At 40.3% G+C, this 15,971-nt stretch overlaps 2 protein-coding genes across 2 annotated transcripts; one reads left to right on the top strand and one right to left on the bottom strand.

Annotated features, from left to right (window-relative positions):
- Window positions 1-2,115, bottom strand: tfpi2 (tissue factor pathway inhibitor 2). The gene is made up of 5 exons (XM_080836512.1): window positions 2,000-2,115; window positions 1,597-1,767; window positions 1,318-1,497; window positions 578-751; window positions 1-451 (listed from the first exon to the last, which is right to left on the bottom strand). Exons 1-5 carry the CDS (start codon window positions 2,067-2,069, stop codon window positions 402-404), a joined length of 645 nt encoding a protein of 214 aa, XP_080692638.1. The 5' UTR covers window positions 2,070-2,115; the 3' UTR covers window positions 1-401.
- Window positions 2,116-15,225: 13,110 nt separating this feature from the next.
- Window positions 15,226-15,823, top strand: gngt1 (guanine nucleotide binding protein (G protein), gamma transducing activity polypeptide 1; the record flags this gene model as incomplete). The annotated part of the gene is made up of 2 exons (XM_080836314.1): window positions 15,226-15,321; window positions 15,695-15,823. The coding sequence occupies 2 exons, from the start codon at window positions 15,226-15,228 to the stop codon at window positions 15,821-15,823; spliced, it is 225 nt and encodes a 74-aa protein (XP_080692440.1).
- Window positions 15,824-15,971: the final 148 nt, after the last annotated feature.

Here is a 15,971-nt window from a genome sequence, read left to right as displayed (position 1 = left end):
GTCTGTGCAGTGAATTATAGGAGTTATACAATAGTATACAAAATTAGTATATTTTTGATTTTAGTTATACACAGGAAAGGATCTTAAATTCCTTTTTTATTATTGGTTGGGGACTTTCCACGGCGGCCAATTCTCTCACTGTCACATGCATAAAAAGCATATTCACATTTTGATAAACCAGAAAACTTCTGATGGTGCTCTTATTTCGGCACATTTCATCTGGACGGCAACCAATACCGGAGTGGATTTGGCCCTGAAGCAGGTCCCTTCTGGTTGACTGGTCCTGTAAGTGCAAGCTTGGTGACAACTTTTCAAGACATCTTCTGCAAGGCTGTTCCTTCAAACTTTATAAACCAGAGGTTTGGGTGACAGCAACATATGCTTTTGCATTTTTTTTTTATTTACGGTCGGCGCATTTGAAACCTCTTCCTAGGTTTCCTCGGCTTGCCCCCTGAAAAACAGACAACCCACACATGAGTACATTTAGATCTATTACAGCTTTATGGAAATTTTGAAAAGATTTAGTATTCCATTTCTCTCTGAATTTGCCTTGGTTAAGTAAAACATGTATTCATACCTTTACCACATACATCAATGCAACTTTGTCTGGAAACAAAGTTGTTGTTGCTTCCTCCACAACCAGAATACTCAAACTCCTCACACATCTTGGTGACTGAATTAAAGTAGTAGCGAGGTATGGAGGCAGAACACCGGCCTTTGTCCAGGGGATCCAGACAGAGCAAGGGGACAGCTGCAATCAGAGGGAGAAATCAAACATTCTTTATGTGAGGTTAAGTAGCCACGTTAGAGAGACATGCTAGAGAGAAGTCAGGTGAATGGTGTGTCAGATACTTATTTTTTATCCTGCAAATAATAACTTTTAGCTTTTTGGATTTAGCAAAATACTCCAAACAAAAGATTGGTGGATGGATGGATGGATGGGTAGATTGATAGATAGATAGATATATAGAGTGTTCTATCAATATCAAAACGCTTCTAGGTGTTTATGAAGATCTTCTACTGCTGCACATAATAATAATAATAATAATAATAATTCATTTTATTTTTAACGCACTTGGTCTTATCCTAATGGAGACACTCCATTCTCATTTTCTAACAGCTTCAACACTTTATTATAAATGAGGTAGGCCTATTTACATTTTAAAATGACACATCGCTCCATTATCAGGTGAAATGACATCAATCAAAAAGTCAATTTTAAACTTTTCCCACAAAGCCATTTTGATTAAACTAAACGTTGAGACATCGTGAAATCGACCCTTCAGTTCTTTGTAAAAATACAAAAGCGTTACACACTTTTCCGAGGTTTGCAGTACTCCAAGCAGGACTCCATATCCTCGAAACGGTTCTCGTTACCACCACAGCCACCGTAAACGAATATTTCGCACTGCATAGAGGTCATGTTAAAGAAATATAAAGAAATATGGGCTCGACACCGTCCCACATCACTTGGAAACCTGCAGATCTGAGGAATCTCTAGAATAAGGGGGAGAGTGAAAACATTAGAATTACGACAGGTGAAAAATTAAAATGGTGCCTTATAACGCAGTCAGCGGGGTTAGTGACGTCTCGTACTTGGTATCATCCAGCATGTCTTCTGACATTCAGCATAACTTTTGAAGTTGTTGTTGTTTCCCAAGCAGCCACCGTAGCTGAATTGTTCGCACCGCTGTGTGATTCTGTTGTAAGTGTAACGCGAAATGTCCTCCCTACAGGGCCCCTCATCTTCTTGAAGAAAGCACACATCTGCAAAGGACAAAGAGTTGCGTTGACTATAGCTCTTCTATAAATCAAAGAGACAACGCCCTGGGGCATTGTAGACTATGCAAGAAAAACATCACAAACGCAATATAGTGTTTTTCCTATTAATTCATTGAGGTAACTTTGTTAGCTGACGGTTGCAAAGAGTGTATCACTTGTACAGATAACAATGCAAATGATCTTACATAGTCCTCAGAAGAAGACATTACTTGTTTACCTGTTGGTTTCCGAGCGAAGGCATTTTCAAGCAACGGCATGAGAAGAAAACTTAAAAAATAGTATTCCATTTTGAAGATTTGTCCTCGCAGAGTTGGCTAAACAGTTAAGAATGACAACTTTACTCTGACTAACTTTGGTTAATTTCAAACGGTCTTTTATACTATTGTGTGAGATCTCTCTTGAGGGTTGGATGGGCGGGCACGCTGACTCATTTCCAATACAGGCCTACTATGACACTAAACTGGTGTAAGGCGGAGATTTGTATGATAACCTATATCAAATGTTTAAACGTATTACGTTGTGGTGCACAGATCACGATCTAAGATTATAAAATGATATAGATAAAGTAATTACGTTTTTGAAGAACAACACTTGCTTTTGATTTCAGGAACAAAATTGTGGTAGGCCTCGGATATCAGAGAATTCGTTTTGAATGTAGGCCTACACAGAAAAACTATGGAGGACTGAAAGTGCCACAACTCAATAAATAAATACACCATCAATAATTATTTAAATGTGTCATTAATTAATTCAAATTGGAATTAAATACATAAATGTTTCAATAAATGTGTCATTAATTAATTAAAATGGGAATTAAATACATACATGTTTTATTAAATGTGTCATTAATTAATTAAATAGCAATTCATTTTGGGTAAAAAAAAAACATATTTAATTATTTCACTATTTAATTCATTATGTCATGGTCCTGTGTTGCAGCGCATCAATAATTAAATGTATCTGTCAAGCTCACCCATCAAAGCCAGTGGGCGGATTCCTAAAACCTGATTGGTTACCCTGCACATCAAGTCAAGGTTTACCGATTCAAGATATTTGGATTGACGCAGGCCTCATTCCTAAACACTGTCAAACTAAACTTTTTCTTAAACGCTAAAAATCCAGAGCGTGCGAGGTGAAGAAAACGGAAAATCGATCCAGTAGTGGACCATGGATTAAATACCTCGAAAGCAATTTAGCCATCAACAGAAATGCAAAACAAAATTGCAAAGTCAGTAAGGAAAGCTAAAATGTATGAGGAGAGTTGGATAGCAGGGTTCAAAAGGACAACAGACCTAATAACAAACACATTACAAATAATAAAGAGAGCTTTCATCCATCAAAATGTGTTGGTTTGTGTGCTTTGTATACATTTTCTCTTTCAATCTGGCTTGTTTGTGTGATATTACACTTGATATTAACAGTTGACTAAGCAAGTTCTTGTAGCAGCTAGCTAACTAGCACTAGCTGCTAGCTGTCGTGAGGTACTTGTCGGGAAAGGAGACGCGATGCCAGAGAAAGGGTGATGAAACCGGAAGTCGTCACTTCTCTGCGGTATCTGGTTGGTTAAAGAAACGAACCCGGGACCTTTGTTTTATTCTTGTGGAGCTATGTGGAGCTGTGTATATTGCCTGACGTTTAATGGTGTGTCACGTTGTTACAGTTCAAGTTCAATATTAATAGCGGTTGAATTACCCTTGTGACGGTGTAATCCCTAGCGGTAAATAAACGTTAATACCTTGAATGACTGATTAAGGATATATGTGACACATCTCAAACACACGTAATCGATGTTTTTTTGGAGAAATTAGATAATTGGTTAGCTTACAGTTCAGTATTTTACGGGAGCTGATGGACCTAGCTAGCTAGCAAATGAATTACACGTGTGTGTCGGTGTAATCGCTACCGGTAAATAAACGAAAACGTATTTAACCGAATGACTGATTAAGGATATATGTTACATATCACAAACACACGTAATCGATGTTTTTTTTGGAGAAATTAGATAATTGGTTAGCTTACATTTCAGTATTTTACGCGAGCTGATGGACCTAGCTAGCTAGCTAGCAAATGAATTACACTTGTGTGTCGGTGTAATCGCTACCGGTAAATAAACGAAAACGTATTTAACCGAATGACTGATTAAGGATATATGTTACACATCACAAACACACGTAATCGATGTTTTTTTGGGAGAAATTAGATAATTGGTTAGCTTACATTTCAGTATTTTACGCGAGCTGATGGACCTAGCTAGCTATATGGTGTTTAGGAAGCTCAGGCTTGTTATACTTTGTGGATAGCTCAAGCCAGCACAGACATAATCGATGGTTTTAGGGGAAAATTAGAGTATTGGTTATCTTAAACTACAGTGTTTTACCCGAGCTAATTGGCCTAGCTGTGTAATATGTTTGTATTGTTTTCCGCGAGGGTGTATGGATGTATTGTTTGTTTCCTAGACATTACTATACTGTGTTTAGGTTAGCTAAAGCTAGCACTGTCACAGGCACAAACGCACGTATAGGCGCACACACACACACACACAGCCCGCAAAATGCAAGCTGTTAATAAGTCATTGGGATGGCCCTTAAAAGGACCGTTGGTTTGCTCAGAGGACTAATATGCTAGGACTAATTTTACATGTTCAATTATATTAGCCATGAGCAGGGCGTTACCAGATGGGTTCAAATGAACTCCGTCCTTACGGAATATAGCCATGGAGCGGCTAATGTTTTTATGAGTTATAAAACTCATGCCCAATTGCCGTAAGAATGACCCCACCAATTTATTAATGTTTCTCCTTGACTTGTCGAGCAGACCTGGGGCGTCACAGGTACCTCTCATCCACACTCTACGTTCGCAGATATCCGAAAAAACGATCTGGGTAACTGGGAACATGGACATGACTAACGATAAATCATTAATCACCCGGCGTATTAGTCCAGTTCCCAGATCGTTCCCTCCGACGTGAATGACAAGTACCTGTGGTGCAGTCCGTTTGCATTTCTCTGCTTCAAGCAAAGGTATTAGCTGGTCCCACTTCATACCCTTACGACCAAGCCAATGAACTTCACCGAGAAGAGAAAGCTCGGGAACCGGTACGGTCTGGCTATGTCTCTCGAGCCAGTGAACCCAAGAGTCGCCAATCAACCAAATTGTGGGTAAAGCCGTCATGATGTATGTTTAAATGAATAGAAAATTCTTGTGACCTAGACCTTTAAAGTCCGTTGTGTGCATTCGTGGACATAAGAGATATGTACGATTGGATTAAATATTGCGCGTTTAATAGTTATTGGTGTAGGTAGTGTTCCAAGGACTGTCATTGGTGCATACAATGTCACACATTTTATATAACAAACTGTTGCTATCGTATCTTTCCACTGTACTCTTCACTGTACTCGAGTCACAACTCACAAAGTTTGAAAGACTTGAAAACTTGGAGACCAGAAGACCAGACAATCCTTTTTGAAGACAAAAGCCTCTGTTGAAGTTACCCAACTTCAGCAGCTTACACATCCTCCATCCAGCTAAGGTAAGTTAATTTACTTGATTTTCATTAAAACTGTTTCTTAATAGTAACAAGTAAACGTAACGTTAGCGCACAGTCGCATAGCCTTACCACAGGGAAAATAAAGCACTTCTTTTGAGCGCCTAAACATTATGGATGAAATTTAGCAACAACACTAAGTCAAGTAAATGCAGCGACACGGGGATTTAAATATATCCTACTGTAATGAATATTTCCGCGAGGGGGCATTATCGCTTTTTTTCCTGTTTTTTTTTTTTTTACGTCGTTGTGTGTCAGACATTGTACATTGTAGCATAGCCTCATCTGCTGTCAAACCGTTAGTGGGCTGCGCCTTACGTTACCACAGGGAAAATAAAGCACTTCTTTTGCGCGCCTAAACGTTATGGATGAAATTTAGCAACAACACTAAGTCAAGTAAATGCAGCGACACGGGGATTTAAATCTATCCTACTGTAATGAATATTTCCGCGAGGGGGCATTATCGCTTTTTTTCCTGTTTTTTTTTTTTTTTACGTCGTTGTGTGTCAGACATTGTACATTGTAGCATAGCCTCATCTGCTGTCAAACCGTTAGTGGGCTGCTCCTTACGTTACCACAGGGAAAATAGACGCGCCTTTATTTTATGGGTGATATTAAGCAGGTTAAATGCAGCGCAACAGGGATTTATATCTCCCCTTGCTACATATATATATACATATGTATATATAAAGACAAATATTTACAAACTTTGTATAGGTTCTCATCACTAATGCTATTATGTTCTCTCTCCTTCTTGTTTGTGACAGTGTGCGTCATTGTGTTTCGTGTTTTTCACTACCTTCAGTGAACGCATAGCTTCATTTAACATTTTTATTAGTTAGTAACATTATTAGTTCATAATGGAGGGTTTTGCACGGCTGGCGGCAATTCGTCACTACGTTGTTACTGGTTTCCACACACCAGGGACTTCTGCGTTGCAGAAGTCTTCTGTTTGGAGGGCAGCAAAGAACTATGTATTTGAAATGGATCGCTTGTTTTATATTCGTGCTGGTAGGAAACGTGTGGTTGTACTTAGCCCTGAGGAGAGGGACAAAGTACTGGTTGAGTACCATGACCATCTATCCACTGGGGGTCACGGTGGTATACAAAAAACCATAGCTAGGATTACTGAACGTTATTATTGGTTAGACATAACTACGGATGTAGAAAATTGGATTGGTTCCTGTGAACCGTGTCAGAGGCATGACAATATTAAGACTGTAGCACTGAAGCTACACCCAATTAAGGTCTATGGACCCTGGGAGGTCATGGGTGTAGATTTAATTGGGCCGCTCGCAATGACCCCCCGGGGTTACACTCATATTTTGACTTTTACAGATTTGTTCTCCAAGTGGGTCATAGCTAGGCCTCTGATGGGCAAGGACGGTCCAGGGGTAGGACTTAGTGTGGCAAATGCTCTATTGGAACATGGTGGTGTACGTAAGATTATAACTGATCTAGGTAGAGAGTTTGTGAATAAATGTAATGAAGCAATTCTTAAAACTTTAGGGGTGGAGCATGCAATGACTTCAGCCTACCACCCACAGAGCAATGGGCAAGATGAGCGCTCAAATCAGAATATTAAGCGGCATCTTGCAAAGTATTGTAATAAGGATCAGAGTAACTGGGACATTTATCTACAACACGCTGTCTATTCAATTAACACCTCTAAACAGCGTTCCACAAAGGTGACCCCGTATTTCGCTATTTATGGGGTTCATCCCGGTAGCAGCGCCGATCCAAAGGTGGATGACTATGAGATAGACAACAGTGAAGAGACGCTGCAGAGGAGGGCAGACTTACTTGCAGAAGTTCATGCAAAGGTTCAGGAGAACATAGCAATCGCCCAAAGTAAACAGAAAGCGTATTTTGAATCCAAACAGAATCATAAGGTTAAACGTTTTGATGTCAAGGAGGGCGATGAGGTCCTCTTGGCAGTTAACAAGAAAGCGGTTAAGTTAGGTAATGGAATGAAGGAACGTTGGGGAGGACCATTTAAGGTTGAGGCCATGTCAGACAAGGGAGTGACCACTCTTGTTGACAGTATTTCAAAGCGACGTCAGAAGGTTAATGTTCGCCATTTGAAGCCGTATGTCCGGCGAACAGACACGGCTAAAGATGTCGACATTGCCTTTGACGTCCCGGAACTAACAGTTTTGTGCGACATCTCGGAGAAGGCTGTCAATGGTGAATGTAGGTATTTTTGCATTTATACGTTTCTCCATGGGTAGTGTCATGTCAAGTGAAATGTAATTGGAATATGTGTTTTGTGTTAATTTTTCCTAAAAGTTGAGGTTGTTGGTGATCACACATACAGCAAGACAGCAGACATTGGTAAGGGCACAACCTTGAACAGAGAGCAAACATATACATGTATGTATTTAGATGTTTATACAGCAGATGCTGAATTTTTTTGTCTTTGTGTGTATGATTTTTTTTCCAGTTTCAGAACTTCATACTGTCTCCGCAAGTTCAGAGGACGAGGTACATTTTCTAAAATGTATTGTGTTCATGTCAACGCATTCATTTTCTTCTGCGTTTGCTCTGTTGGTTATTTAACTCATTCACTGTTTCTCTATATGTAGTCTCTAACTTTGGAGGAAAAGTTCCCTGTACCCATAGCTGCAAAGGTAAAATGGTCTTTAGTTTGTCACCATCTTTTCCAATAGGTAGTGGTTTGGGGTGGCCATTATGTGGGCTAACTTCTGCGCACATGCTTCCAATCCATCAGGTACTGACGCAACAGATCCGCAATGCTGCCAACAAAGACGCGGTTATGCTGGAATTCGGAAGATGTCGTGCCACGTTTCGCGACTTAGACAGTCTGGCAGGTCCAGATTTCACCTGGCTGACCGATGATGTAAGTTAACTTGAAAATACATTTTTATTTGACTTTTTTCCCATTATGTTGTCATCTGATCTGCTGTCATCTTTCTTGTAGATTGTGAATACGCGCATTGCAGTGATTGTTGCAGATCACAAACAACGTTCCACTGTAAGTAGTTTTCTATTTTCGGTCTAGTCTGACAACCTACCAGTTTCTGATATTGTTTTGTAGATGTTTATACTGGTTTTTCTTTGTCTTCACAGGACAAAGCAGTGTTCCACAGCCTAACCACAGACGCATTCACGTTGTGGTGGCGTGACTGGAATCAACATAGTTGTATTAGCGATAGAGTTTTAAGGGAAATCAATGGCATTAAGTCAGATGGCGTGGTGCTACTGCCACGTCTCGTTGGTTTAGGCTCTCCTGAACGTGGCAACCATTTTATTTTATGGGTAATTAATGGTACCCAGAAAAATATCCACATTTTTGATTCACTAGGAATGTACAATAGTTTAGAATCACAGGACAGATTAGTCTTGGCCAACGCATTTAGAAATGTGTTTGTTGATCTGTCCCTTTGGGACGTTGTGCTACCACCAAAGTGGATACAGACAGACAGTACTAACTGTGGTGTTTTTGTCTGCACAGCAGCAGAGTCTTTAGTCAGGGGTATCAAGATGGAGAACGAAGAATTAACGAAAGCACAGCTCTCCCATCTCAGTCTGTACCATGCAGCACAATTATGTAAATTTGCGTTAAAATAAATCTGTAGCTGCATAGGTTCGGTCAGCCAGCGGACACCTGGGGTTGTTAAAATGCGTGGTACGGTAGGTGTACAGGTTCGGTCAGCGGACACCTGGGGTTGTTAAAATGCGTGGTACTGTAGGTGTACAGGTTCGGTCAGCGGACACCTGGGGTTGTTAAAATGCGTGGTACTGTAGGTGTACAGGTTCGGTCAGCGGACACCTGGGGTTGTTAAAATGCGTGGTACTGTAGGTGTACAGGTTCGGTCAGCGGACACCTGGGGTTGTTAAAATGCGTGGTACTGTAGGTGTACAGGTTCGGTCAGCCAGCGGACACCTGGGGTTGTTAAAATGCGTGGTACGGTAGGTGTACAGGTTCGGTCAGCGGACACCTGGGGTTGTTAAAATGCGTGGTACTGTAGGTGTACAGGTTCGGTCAGCGGACACCTGGGGTTGTTAAAATGCGTGGTACTGTAGGTGTACAGGTTCGGTCAGCCAGCGGACACCTGGGGTTGTTAAAATGCGTGGTACGGTAGGTGTACAGGTTCGGTCAGCGGACACCTGGGGTTGTTAAAATGCGTGGTACTGTAGGTGTACAGGTTCGGTCAGCGGACACCTGGGGTTGTTAAAATGCGTGGTACTGTAGGTGTACAGGTTCGGTCAGCGGACACCTGGGGTTGTTAAAATGCGTGGTACTGTAGGTGTACAGGTTCGGTCAGCGGACACCTGGGGTTGTTAAAATGCGTGGTACTGTAGGTGTACAGGTTCGGTCAGAGGACACCTGGGGTTAGATGCGTGGTACTGTAGGTGTACAGGTTCGGTCAGCGGACACCTGGGGTTAGATGCCACCCACTTGGAGTTAGACGTGCCTTGCCTCTGTCACCGGTCACATGGGTTAGACGTGCTTTGCTGCCCTTTTAGTTGTGTTTCACTTGCTAGTCTGTGCCTTAGAAAGATGTGCCTTGTATTTGTTGTCTTACAGGTGTGGTCAGCGAGCAGTGCGTGCGTTGCGCTTGTAGGAAGTCCTTTACGGTTCCCAAGTGCGGTGTGCAATCTGTCAGCGCGCACCTGGGTTTAGAAAGATGTGCCTTGTATTTGTTGTCTTACAGGTGTGGTCAGCGAGCAGTGCGTGCGTTGCGCTTGTAGGAAGTCCTTTACGGTTCCCAAGTGCGGTGTGCAATCTGTCAGCGCGCACCTGGGTTTAGAAAGATGTGCCTTGTATTTGTTGTCTTACAGGTGTGGTCAGCGAGCAGTGCGTGCGTTGCGCTTGTAGGAAGTCCTTTACGGTTCCCAAGTGCGGTGTGCAATCTGTCAGCGCGCACCTGGGTTTAGAAAGATGTGCCTTGTATTTGTTGTCTTACAGGTGTGGTCAGCGAGCAGTGCGTGCGTTGCGCTTGTAGGAAGTCCTTCACGGTTCCCAAGTGCGGTGTGCAATCTGTCAGCGCGCACCTGGGGCTAGTTGAAGGTTTACTGTTTAGATATGTTATATGTATATCATGTTATATGTATGTCACTGTGAAATTTGTATGTCTTTGTCACATGTCCTTGTCACATACATATTTGTCACAAAATGTTAGCATGCTTTTAATTTTCATTAACCTTGTCTCTCGTCTTGTCCTGTCTCACTAACACCCCACCCATAACCTGTACCTTGACGTGGTGAGTGGGCTTTCAACTAAACAGGTTTTGCTTTGAGTAGTGTTAGTTAGCAGGTTTTTAAAAACAAGTTTATGTTGTATTATCTTGTATATCTCCACAGGTCTCCACAATTAAACACATCAAGACTCAGTTCATTTTGACTGACCACAGCAGACCCTCCACCTGAAGACTGGAATATATCTTCCTTCAATCACCTACACTAAATGTCTTACATTGAAATAAAAAATAAATCCTGTACATTTGCATAGTTCTGCAATATTGTCTATTGAATTTTAAGTAAATTGTGCATATATGGCATCAGCTCCAGTGCTATATGAACATTGCTTGTTATATCTGGGGCATTGTGGCTCTCTCAATTTCCCCCTTAAAAAGCAAGCAAGCAATGTGAAACGTATTGACATGTCTACTGATGGCTGTTATGTTTTAGTATGTCAGTACATAACTTCAATTTCAGAAAGAATATGGCAAGATTAGATTTATTTCAAAGACATCAATTGAAAACTGTTTGATAATAATTTCGATCTTTGACAAGCTGCTGCTGGGAAGTGGACAGCCAGATTGTAAACCAATGTTACGATGTAAACTTGAGGAATAGTGCTGTTTTATTTGCAACAATTTCTGAATTAAAGAAATGTTAACATGCTTCAGTGGTCTGCTTGTTAAAAAAAACAAAAATGTTAATTTTCGGGAACTCATTTCAATAACATGATGCATAGGAGGAGGTGTAACGCTACCTTGTAACTATTAATAGCTTATTTGACACGGTGTTAACGTTTGATTAGCACACTAGCTTCGTAAAAGTTCGGTCACCAAGTCAATTGTGTGTTTAGTTGTATGACTTCGTAAAAGTTCGGTTAACACGTCAGTTGAGTATTGAGCCGTATAACTTCACCAAAATAATAAATAAATAAATAAAACGATCGTTTAAAGGTCAGGCAATCAACGCAAGTTCTCAACGACAAAGTAAAGGTCCTGGTATTAGCCAATCAAAACGGAGTAAATCACCCACTTCCGTTTTCATCACCCTTTCTCTGGTCATCGCGTCTCCTTTCCCGACAGTACTACTACAGTATGCTAGCTAGTCAACTCCCATCATGAGCTGCATTGCCTGCTCGTAGAAAACCCGTAGTTGCATCATTAACTGAGACCGTGATGCAGGGGCGTAGCCTGACGATGTCATACTCATAATTCTAGTCAGAATATGAGTCTGAGACCGGACCACTGGGCTGTGATTATGGGGCGTGTTTCAACGAACCAGGAAAGAAAATTCCTCTTCGCTGAATTGGATACCTAGAACCAATCAGAGCAACGTAGTATTATTACCATCTGATAGATTAAACTTTTACCTGATCCCGTAGGAAGGACGGCAAAAACATCTTTTCAATCGACAAATGCCTTGATCGCGTTTCTCTGTTCCTCTTTCAAAATGAATGCGCTGTCAATATCTGTTGAGAAATGCCTGCTCACGTTACTTAATTAGCACTCAAGGCTAGAAGCTACCATTCGTTTTAATGTTTTGTTTGTCTACGCTGTTAGCATAACCTTTCAATAATGGTCTAGAGTGCATAAGTTAAGACCTACAATCCTAGGCAACATTGGTGTTGCGTATACACAACTAACCGAGTCAATGTAGACATAAAAAAAAGTCGTGTAGATACCTTAAATCATATCAAATATGTCCCACTAAGCTCCCGAGACGGCGCCATCTTTGTTCGATGTATACCGGTATTCTATCTATGTCTGTCCATCAACGTATAAAGCCCGCCCTTACAATTTGAATGGTCAGATCCCTTTTCGGGGCCGTTTAAACCCTCCCAACTAGCTCGACTCCAGACTGAATCTCCCAGAACAAAAATTTTGTGGGCGGAGTTCAGGCTGGTATCCAGTGATGTAGTGCTGGTTTTGTATTGTGTGTACTTTAGAAGACTTGCCACTTGAAAACGAAAAAAAAAAGCTCTTGACTAAGCAAGTTCGTGAAGTAGCTAGCTAACTAGCACTAGCTGCTGTAGGTTACTGCTACAGTTGTTAAGGCAACTGGTTAGTATCAGTGCTAGTCAACTCCCGTCATGAACTGCATTGCCACTCGTGTGATCCATAGACATCCTATTATTACGTAATAGGATGTCTATGGTGTGATCTACATGAGGGAATATAGAAACCCGTGGCCAAGTAAACAGAACTTTTATATGTCGTGGAAAATTCTAAGAGTTCTCAAGAAACTTCTAAAGGCAAATAGGTGTGAATATGCTGAACGGTTTATTTCAGAGGAATTAACTACTGCTGAGCTGGTCCATGGAGCATCTCAAGAACTCTAGTCACATGCTAAAGCGATCAAGTAAACAGAACTTTAACTTTAGGTCGTATGGTACTACATGGTATTAAAAAGTTAAACATAATTTAAGTTTTATCGAAATGAATTTGCCTTCTCGCTGGAAGAAGACCACTCGTGAATAACTCACAATTGTAACCAAAGTAACATGTCACAAGATTCCATAACGTTAAGTTTTGGTGCTGGAACCAGTGGAAAAATGTCTCTCTCCAGGCACTTCAGACTAAAGCAATGGATCAGACTAAATCAGCGTTAGCCCCGCCCACTGACTTTGATGGGTGAGTTTGACAGATAAAATAAATTATTGATGCGCTGCAACACAGGACCATGACATAATTAATTAAATAGTGAAATAATTAAATATGTTTTTTTTACACAAAATTAATTGCTATTTAATTAATTAATGACACATTTAATAAAACATTTATGTATTTAATTCCCATTTTGATTAATTAATGACACATTTAAATAATTATTGATGGTGTATTTATTTATTGAATTAAACTATAAAACCTAAACTAACCTAATATACCTATATTAACCTAACGACAAATAAAATGTGCCTGGTATCAGGTAGTGCAATATTACTGTAGTGCAAACAATGGAAAACTGTAACATGTAAAGTGAAAGGTGCAAGACTATCACTGTCCATTTAAAAGCCTGATGGCCCTTGGAAAGAAACTGCTCTCCAATCTACAGGTGCGAGATCGAATATTTCGGTAACGCACACCAGATGGCAAAGGGGGAAAAAGTTTATAGGATGGATGGTAGCTGTCTTTAAGGATCCTGCCAGCTTTCCTGATGCATAGTGTATGGAAGATGTCCTGCAGGGCTGGGAGGGCAACTTTCACTCTCAACAGGGGGGAGATTAGAACTATAAGTGTGCTCACATGCAGGTGTCAATTTGAAGAGAGAATATTCTACCAACAGAGAAGGGCCGTAGAGAATAGATTGGCAAGGGGTGGAATCCTGAAAGACGCTGGAACACTGTTGACCAAGGGCCCAGAACGATGTCAGATAGTGTATATAAAGACTGTTAGGTACCCCCCTGTTTATAGGCTGTCATATGCACTTGGGCCGATGTCTTGTGAAGTCATGGAAAAGGGCATGTAATATTCATTCATAAATAATTTACATGTTAAGGCTAAATTTGCTTTTTACCGGGAGATACTATACTTGTCAGTAATACTTCTTTCACCTTTAACAGTAATGTATTAAGATAGTGTTACACATTTTTTACAGTGTTACACACATTTTTTTACGTTAAAAGAAAAGAAAACGCAAGAATGGCGTAATACACCAGCTCCACAACATTGCCTGTTTCTCAACAGGAGTGGTTGACATGGTTTTCTTCCCTCTCTGCTTATCACTGTTGTAGTATTTTTGGTTACAGCATAATTTGGCTTGATGGGATAGCATTCCAAGAACATGATAAGGTGTATTAAGGACTATGTGAACTCCAACTATGTAAACTATGTCTGGAAATCTCAGTGAAAATAAACTTCTGACCTACCCTCCTTATATTTCCTAATTCATCACTGTAAATATAATCCTTAAAGGGAAGTGCAAGTGTCTGGCATATTTCTTATGGGATAGACGAACAAACTGATTTATAGCATGAACAATCACAAAACACATTCATGGACAGTAATGTGCCAGACTGAGAATAGTAACCCCTAATATGACAGGATGAGGGTAAACACAGATTAGCATTATCATAGTTACCTGTAATGCTTTGCTTGTCCCCTTGACCCACATTAGCTTCACTGCATCACTGTTAAATGTATCAGTCTATTGTTTCACAAACATAAACACAAGTCTATCTCTCTCCCAGACTCGCACACCAAGTTCGAAAATAGGATGCTTGTAGTGATTCACTTTTATTTTTCAGCGCTAACTAATGTTCAATGATTTCAAATAGGATAGTTTTTTAATCAGATTAAGAGATTACAGTGGTTATACAGATTGCTTTATAAACCGGATTGAGTGAGAGGAACAGGATTCTCAGAGAGTTTTCAGAGGTGAAGACAACACACCATAAGCGGCAGTAAGTGAAACAAGAATTCTGTTTTTCTTGTTGCATTCATGAATTTTTGTGTTTATTCACAGAAAATTATCTTCATGACTTGTTTAAATGCCTCTGATGTGAAGAATATTTGATGTAGTATGTATCAAAAGGATTGCAGAATAATTGGTTTGCTTAGTTGATCAATTAAGGCTTCAGTTTCAACAAATTGTGCATGCAGATTTCAGAAATCAGAACAGTTGTATATACATTTAGCACTTATCCAAATGTTTATTTTCTTGTTTATTTTAATGTTTTTTTCTTGTGCTACAGAAAATGCCGATCATAGATGTTGAAAACTTAACAGACTTGGAGAAAGCCAAGATGGAGGTAGAACAGAAAAAAAAGGAAGTACCGCTCGAGAGAGCACTGGTATGTTTCTCAAACAAATCAGGCAAAAAAAAAAGCATAATATCTACATGCAGAGTGGGGTGCAGAGTAAATTACCCACACACAAATTGTTGCTGTTCCCTCTTCACCACTTTTTAAACCATGGTACTCAAAAATGTGTGTTTACTCAGACAGCCTTGTTCTTGTCAATGGCATAGGGAGGATTTGGAACAATAATCTGAATCTCGGCATGTCTAGATTATAGGGTTTGCCGACTCAGTATACTGTCCACTGAGAGAAAATCAGATAAAGAAACAAATCAAATAACATTAGGCTTCTTCAAATTACCTCAATTTCTAATATATGGTATTCTTTAAATTCCTCTAAATGTGGTGCTGTCGATGTGTAATTGCAGCTGTCAAAAGGCTGTACTGAATTTATGGAAGCAGTCCAGGCTACGGCTGACGAGGATCCCCTTGTGAAAGGCATTCCAGAGGCTACTAACCCATTCAAGGAAATCAAAGGTGGATGTGTCATCTGCTAGAGTGGACTGAGGAACTGGCTTCCTTCGTAGCCCTACTTCTAGTGCCCTTTGGAGACATGATGCCACCAATAAATCATAGCTGGATGAGCAGTATACATTAGATCAAGGATTGATATGCAAACAGATTTGAAGGTTTTTGTCATGCCTT

This window comes from Sprattus sprattus (assembly GCF_963457725.1).
Source record: "Sprattus sprattus genome assembly, chromosome: 4".
Classification (NCBI taxonomy): Eukaryota; Metazoa; Chordata; class Actinopteri; order Clupeiformes; family Clupeidae; genus Sprattus; species Sprattus sprattus.
This window is presented reverse-complemented; position numbering and strand designations above follow the sequence as displayed.

Excerpts from the sequence above, each read along its gene's own strand:
- tfpi2 (XM_080836512.1), bottom strand. The coding sequence starts at position 2,069 with ATGGAATACTATTTTTTAAGTTTTCTTCTCATGCCGTTGCTTGAAAAT. Across the intron at positions 1,498-1,596 it reads GACATGCTGGATGATACCAA|AGATTCCTCAGATCTGCAGG; the intron begins GTACGAGACGTC and ends CCCTTATTCTAG. Across the intron at positions 752-1,317 it reads GTACTGCAAACCTCGGAAAA|CTGTCCCCTTGCTCTGTCTG; the intron begins GTGTGTAACGCT and ends CTCTGATTGCAG.